This window comes from Eurypyga helias, unplaced genomic scaffold, assembly GCF_000690775.1.
Source record: "Eurypyga helias isolate BGI_N326 unplaced genomic scaffold, ASM69077v1 Scaffold50264, whole genome shotgun sequence".
NCBI lineage: Eukaryota > Metazoa > Chordata > Aves > Eurypygiformes > Eurypygidae > Eurypyga > Eurypyga helias.
Genome location: NW_010249130.1, coordinates 1 through 6,145, shown reverse-complemented (window position 1 = coordinate 6,145; position 6,145 = coordinate 1). Strand labels below are relative to the sequence as shown.

General features: G+C 49.9%; 1 protein-coding gene across 1 annotated transcript; it reads right to left on the bottom strand.

Moving 5' to 3' along the window:
• Positions 1-1,449: 1,449 nt before the first annotated feature.
• Positions 1,450-5,329, bottom strand: FAM64A (family with sequence similarity 64, member A). The gene is made up of 4 exons (XM_010151252.1): positions 5,039-5,329; positions 3,953-4,272; positions 3,089-3,184; positions 1,450-1,576 (listed from the first exon to the last, which is right to left on the bottom strand). Exons 1-4 carry the CDS (start codon positions 5,327-5,329, stop codon positions 1,450-1,452), a joined length of 834 nt encoding a protein of 277 aa, XP_010149554.1.
• Between the last annotated feature and the right edge of the window lie 816 nt (positions 5,330-6,145).

Below are 6,145 nucleotides of genomic sequence, written 5' to 3'. Positions count from 1 at the left end.
GGAGAAAGTTCAGGAATGAGACAGTGTCTTTGTGAAATCTTTATGGAAGTAGTTTCAGTACATGCAGGGAACAACTCCAAGCTGCTGTTGGGTATAGAAAGGTGGTTTAAAATCAACAAAACACACCAAAAAACCCACAGCACAAAACACACCGAAAATACATCAACACATAGCACAAGCTAAGGCTCTCGGTCAGGGAAGTCAGGGTTGTTTTCATGTTGCCAGGCCTCAATATTTTACAACAGTCCAGCTTGACACGAAAAAAGAAAAACCAGGAGCAAGTTTAAAAATCAATACTTATAAATCAGAATTGGACAGGACTTCTTCCCATATTTATACTTAATACCATTAAAATAGTAGTAGTTTCAGTTTTATTAAATTACACATGTATCTTAAAAATTATGAAGCAGAACAAATTTTCCCCAAATCATCTTTTGTCTTAGAGTAAATGCAATCTGAGAAGCCTGCACAAAGCTGCTGCAGTGGAAAACCACCCTGCTGTTGAAGTCTGGAAGCTTGAGAAATCTTTGCTGTAGTTTGACTAAACGTTACACCGAATCACCCACCAAAAAAGGCTCGTCAAATGAACATTACTGTAACAAAAAGTCATTAAAAGAAAAATAGAGGTTATCGAGTGCTTGGTATACTTCATCAGCTAAAATACCTGCACTGTGGTGTTAGCTAGTGAGAGTAGGTGTCAGAGGTTACGTTAATTGTAGTAACTGATTGCTGGGTACAGCTAAAAGACACGTGTTGTAGTGCAAAAGCAATGCTTAACTGCCGAGATAGTATTTAAAACAGCAGCAATAAAGGACAAAGTTGCTCGGATTTGGAGCCCAGCTACTTAAGAAAGGAGTAGTGAGGCTAATCTGACCTTGAAGGCCGTGGAGTCGCAGCGTGGCTCCTCTCGTGTGCGAATGGCTGCAGAAGCCTGCTGCCTTGGAACGGCAGTTCTGGGCAGAACTCAAACACGCCGTGACTGTCGTGGTCCAAGGAAACAGGATGCTTAACCTTTGGGCGGTTAGCATGCAGAAAGGAATGGTTAGGCTTTCCAAATCACAGACCACAGTATGCACGGTAAAACTCTTGGCAAGTGGATACCAATCTAAATACTACTGTTGCCCACGATTACCCTTCATAGGGCTGCGGCCCGTGCTCTGGCCATTCCTCCTGGGCAGTTCAACAGAAGCTTCAGAGAACTTCCCGCCTTCTGGCAGTCACACAATGAAGATGGTCCCTCACCTCGGCAGGAGAATGCACATGGTACAACTCTGATTCTCTGCTCACTTGAAAAGGGGCAGCGAGGGAAGGGAAATCCTGAGCTGCTTTGAGAAGAAAGATTATAAAGTGTAATGGCTTATTCAGTGTACAGAGTCCAGCCTTTCCCACGTTACACAGAGCTCTCCTTTGTACACGCTCATGAACTACCAGTATGTACAGCCATCCCTGTCAGATGCCAAGCGCTCCGTGGAGTTCCTTGGCCTGACTTCCGATAGCCTGAGAAGGTTTCCGAGACCGACGTGCAGACTGTAGGTTTCGTGCCATCAGATAACAGTCGTTGGATGCTGCCTGTCGCCTGCAGAACGACAACAAGACTGCCGTGAGCAGCAGGAACTCAGCACGGTTAATGCACAGCTTGTCACGCACGTGGCTGGAAAACTGGTAGGTGGGAGCAAGGAGGGGGTCTGGGACCTGCCAGACCAATTGCTGTGCTTAAAAACACCAGCCATACAGGTACCAACTGCTGTTACCATGACAGCATCGTCTTAACTGCTAAGACAGTGCTAGGGGTGGAGAGGACAGGCTGTAAAATCAGACAGCTCAGGGTTAACGGTTCGTTCTGTCATGCTTGGCCACGTCATTAGTAATGAGTGAGAACTGAGGTCGAGTAGCAGAGACATTAGTACCAGTAGTTTTCTGGTCTGGGGTGAGAAAAGCTGCTGCTCACACACAAGCCCAACCTTGGGGTCATTGCAAACCCAGAGGGTTTCACTACTCCACAACGTGCAGGTGAAGTTTTGCACCTGCTCAGTGATCTGCGGTAGCAGAGACAGCCACCGCGAACACGCGGGGAGACCCCTCTGGTTCCAAACAACGATGCTCTAAGGAAGCAGCAGTTACTAAGCCTTTCTGTCTCCAAAAGCAGGTTTTCTCCCCACAGGTGCATGCAGGTACAGACAAGGTGAGCGAACAGCTACTTTACCTGGTTGGAACTATCTTCAGTTACGAATGAGAGAGACTGTCATGTCACTAACAAATGGGAGAACATCAGGCGTGAGACTGGGTGAACTTTCAGTAGATACGATCATTCACTTCATACAAGATTCAACCTACCGTTGGCTAGAAATGGTCCCAGTGGTAAAACCGAGTGTTTGGAATTATGTAGGATATTCAGCCCTTACCTCTGATGATAAAACAACTTAACGCTGAGCCCTCTCTAGAGGGTTTTAGGTGCTTGACATTTAATTAGCGAATGCTTGACATCAAGTGTTGTAAGAGAAGAAGAGCTTTAGGGAACTGCCCTGTGACAAGACTTCTGACCTTTAGTTTTTACTGTCTTCATATGTCTAATTGAGCATAACATAACCTTTACAAACCCAGCAGCCTACCACCTCGTGATCAGCCGAGGTGGTGTGTAAGAGGCTTCTGCATCCTCTGAATTTTCGAGCTGCGGATGCCAAGGACTCTCTGCTAACACAACGCTACCTAGTAAAAGGCTTTGCTTATAAACGTGCCGGTACCGATGAGTGTCAGCACGACGGGATTTCTGCCCCCCTTCCCGGCCTGGATTGCCACCTCCTGTAGGCAGAGCAGGGGGGCACCGCTGGCGCTCAAGGGCAAAGGTGGGCTCTTCAGGGGGAAAGCCGACTGCTGCGAGAAACCTGACGACAAGGAGCGCGATTGGCAGGTTTCCAAAGCTGCAGATTAACCTGCCCGGCTGTCTTGAAGAAAGAAGGGTCTGCTGCCTTACAGCTGAGAAGGTTCTGCAGCTGTTCCCCAGCCTGAGTTACGGGGGTCCCTGACCCTGCGGCTGGCAGCAGCCGGGTGGGAGGTTGCTCTAAGCTGAGGGACAGCGAGCGGTACTTACCTCTCCTCTTGCACAACGGCATCATCAGATGCCTGAGATCGGCGCTCCAGCTGGCAAATCCCTGAGGAGATCAGATCCAGCTCGCAGTCCAGCTCTCTGCAAACGGAAAGGTCGTTACTGCAGACGGCAGGACAGGCCGAGTAGCCGGCAGTGCGCAAGCCTCCGTCCCAGCAGGAACAGCGCTGCCTCCAGCCTTTACCCAGCGAAGTTTAGTGCTCTTCGTTTCACTGACCCTCTCACATCTCCACCCCCCACACCTCTATCTTCCAGTTCAAGCACTGGGTTCAGATTCACAAGGCTTGGATTCAGCCTCCAGCTTTGACATTTCTCATGTGACTTTGACCCAAACAAAAACCCGTTTGTGCATTGTGACTTCCCTCCTTCGCTCACAACTCCTCATCTAATTTGTGTTAAATCTTTAAGGCAGGAATCTCTCTGCTCTCCGTACAGAGCTCAGCGTAAGCAGAGCTATTCATGCTGTCCCTGATTGCCAACAGAACTTGGGAAAAGTTAAGCAGGAGCGGGAGGCATTGAGAGCATTTTTCTGTACCAGAAAGGCATCAGCCAGGAACTCGGGTGCGTCTCTGGTGTCTGATAGTAAACTCTGGTGTAAACTTACCCAGGGGGAGAGTGACTTCTTAAAAAGTCCTTGTCACGGCAAACAAACGTTTCATGTTTCAGCTTTATACAGTGCTCCATCCCCATCTATACAGGGACCTGTAACTACTTCCTTAACTGCTGGAGCGGCACAGCCTTCAGGGGAAGGGGAGAGCAGTCTTCCTTCCTTGCCTTTCGCCTTACATGATACCCCAATCACAGTAATTAAAACAAAGGAATAAGGTTTACAAAAGAATGGTGGCTTACATCTTCCTGCCGGCAGGAGCAGGCGATGAATAAGGGCTCTTCAGCGCTGCTGCTCTTCTTGGTCTCCGGAGCGAGACGGCGTCTTTACCAAGCCAGGATGAGAAACCCCTCCATTCCCTGCGTTCTGCGGCCCTCGTTGGCCCAAGCAAGGCGCTTTTGCTGGATCGTGGGGTGCCTTTGGAAGCGCCTGCTGGAGTAACACTTTTCTTACGGCAAGGGGTTCGAGGCGCAGTGCTTCTTTTCTTGGTAGGACTGCTTGCACGGCTTCTGCTGATGGATTCGGCTGGAAAGGTCACCAAAGGGCAAGACTTCTGTATTTTCTGAAAGAAGCATCAGACAGACACGTTGCGCGAAATGAACTCAACCGGCCTGGTTTGGAACCAGAAAGACAAGGAACGTTTGAGCTGAATCCCTAGCTGTCGCTCTCATAGCAGGTTTAGTCTAGAACGATTGCTTCTCAACCCTCCTACCCATTTGCGTTGGAGCAATCATTCTCCCCCCAGTCCTTGGAACTTGCCAAGGACTTCAGGGGGCATTGGAACAGAGCTCCTGCACTTGCGCTGGAGAGAGCCGGGCTCCCTAACCCACGACTGATGTGGTTATGTCGGAGGTCTCCGCCAACAGCAGCTCTGGTTTGCTGCCCTGCTGCCATCTCATGGTTCTGTCAGCCCACATTTAGATGGACTGGAGCGAAGAACCTGCTAACAAATAGTGTGGGTACAAGAAAAGGAATAAAAACCAAAAAATCCAAAGCGCTACACGTTTCTCAGAAGCAATTCCTTCGCAAGCAATGGCAGTCTCTGCCCGCCGTCCTCCCTGTGGAGGCTGCTTTGCCATATAAATACAGTAGGGAAAAGCATTTATTTAGTAATAAAATACAAGTTTTGATGAACCTGTCTTGCCTTTCTTCCTTTCACCTTCCTCCCTGTTCTGCCAGATCCGTAATTCACCTGTCTGGACGATGTTACTGGTCAGCAGCTACGGACAACGACTGCTGTGTGTGGGAGAGACTGCCAAACACAGCATTCCATATGGAGTCAAGAAATCTCAGCCCTGAAATGAAGCCCCACTGCAAAGGCAAAGTACCTGGGACACTGTTCCAAAAGCGTTTTTCGCTGTTCTTTTTATACTCTGGAGGGTTTGGCACTTCTGTCTTGCTTCCAGACTTTCCCAGGTTGGGGTCTTTGGAAAATTCAGCTCTACTTGCTTTAGGGGTACTCGCTTCCGTAGGGACATGCGGATGGTATTGAGAGAACTCAAAGCAGCCCTTCTCCGGAACGTGTCGGCTGCGGGGCTCTCGTTCTCATCGAGGTCAGCCAGGAGTTGGTGCTGGCGCCAGGCCATCGTTGCCTTGACGTTTCGCAGCACAGAGACCATCTTCTTCCGGTTCTCGGTCAACCCTATTTCCAAGGCAATCACAGCGAGAGGAAGAATTAGACGGATCAGGGTACAGAGCGCTGTGAAGGAGGAGAAGGGGAAACATGGCATACTGGGTTACATTTGCCTGAAACAACCCGTCAGAGCTGAGCGGAGTTTGGCTTGGGCGGCTCGAAGGGGAGCAGCTCATTTCTACAGCTCCTCAGCTCTCTGCGTTTGCAGCAGCCACCGTCCGAGCCGGTGAGCCGCGAGGACGCTCTCGCACCGTGCGTTTCTTCTTGGTGTCTCAGACTAAGGTCTCCTATCCCACATTTTTGCCTTCGTTAATCGAAATGGCTTTTTGCTGCCGGGCAAGCTTACGCAGCCGCTGTCGCGTCCCGCCACGATGCTGGCTGCTGGCTCACGCTTCAGTGCCGACTGAACACGCAAGTCCTGACACGGGCAGGATTGTTACCGGCAGAAGAAACTGGTGGGAAGGGCTAAGATGCCTGATGTCGACAGGACAGGCGACAATTGGAACCTGTACGTACGGTTTAAATTCACTTCCGCCAGCTGTCACACTGGGGTACCACCAGCACGTTGCTTCTAAAAAGCAACTGAAATGCAGATCTGTCTCAGCAGTTGCTGAAGTTGAGAGCAAACCAATCTCACCCGCACTTCCTCGCAGATAAAGCAGCCGGGAAGCCTTTACCGTCATTAGGCCGCGTCGTGGTGAAGAGCACTCGGCTTGGCTCGCTCTGGTCTCCCAGCTCGCCCCCCTCTCACCAGTTTGTGTCACAGATTGGTAAGGCGTATGGAAATCATCGAATCACAGAA

Coding starts and splice junctions, on each gene's coding strand:
- FAM64A (XM_010151252.1), bottom strand. CDS start 5,329: ATGGTCTCTGTGCTGCGAAACGTCAAGGCAACGATGGCCTGGCGCCAG. Junction 3,185..3,952: donor GCTCCTGCCGGCAGGAAGAT/GTAAGCCACCAT, acceptor TTCCGTTTGCAG/AGAGCTGGACTGCGAGCTGG. Junction 1,577..3,088: donor GCCGTTGTGCAAGAGGAGAG/GTAAGTACCGCT, acceptor GTCGTTCTGCAG/GCGACAGGCAGCATCCAACG.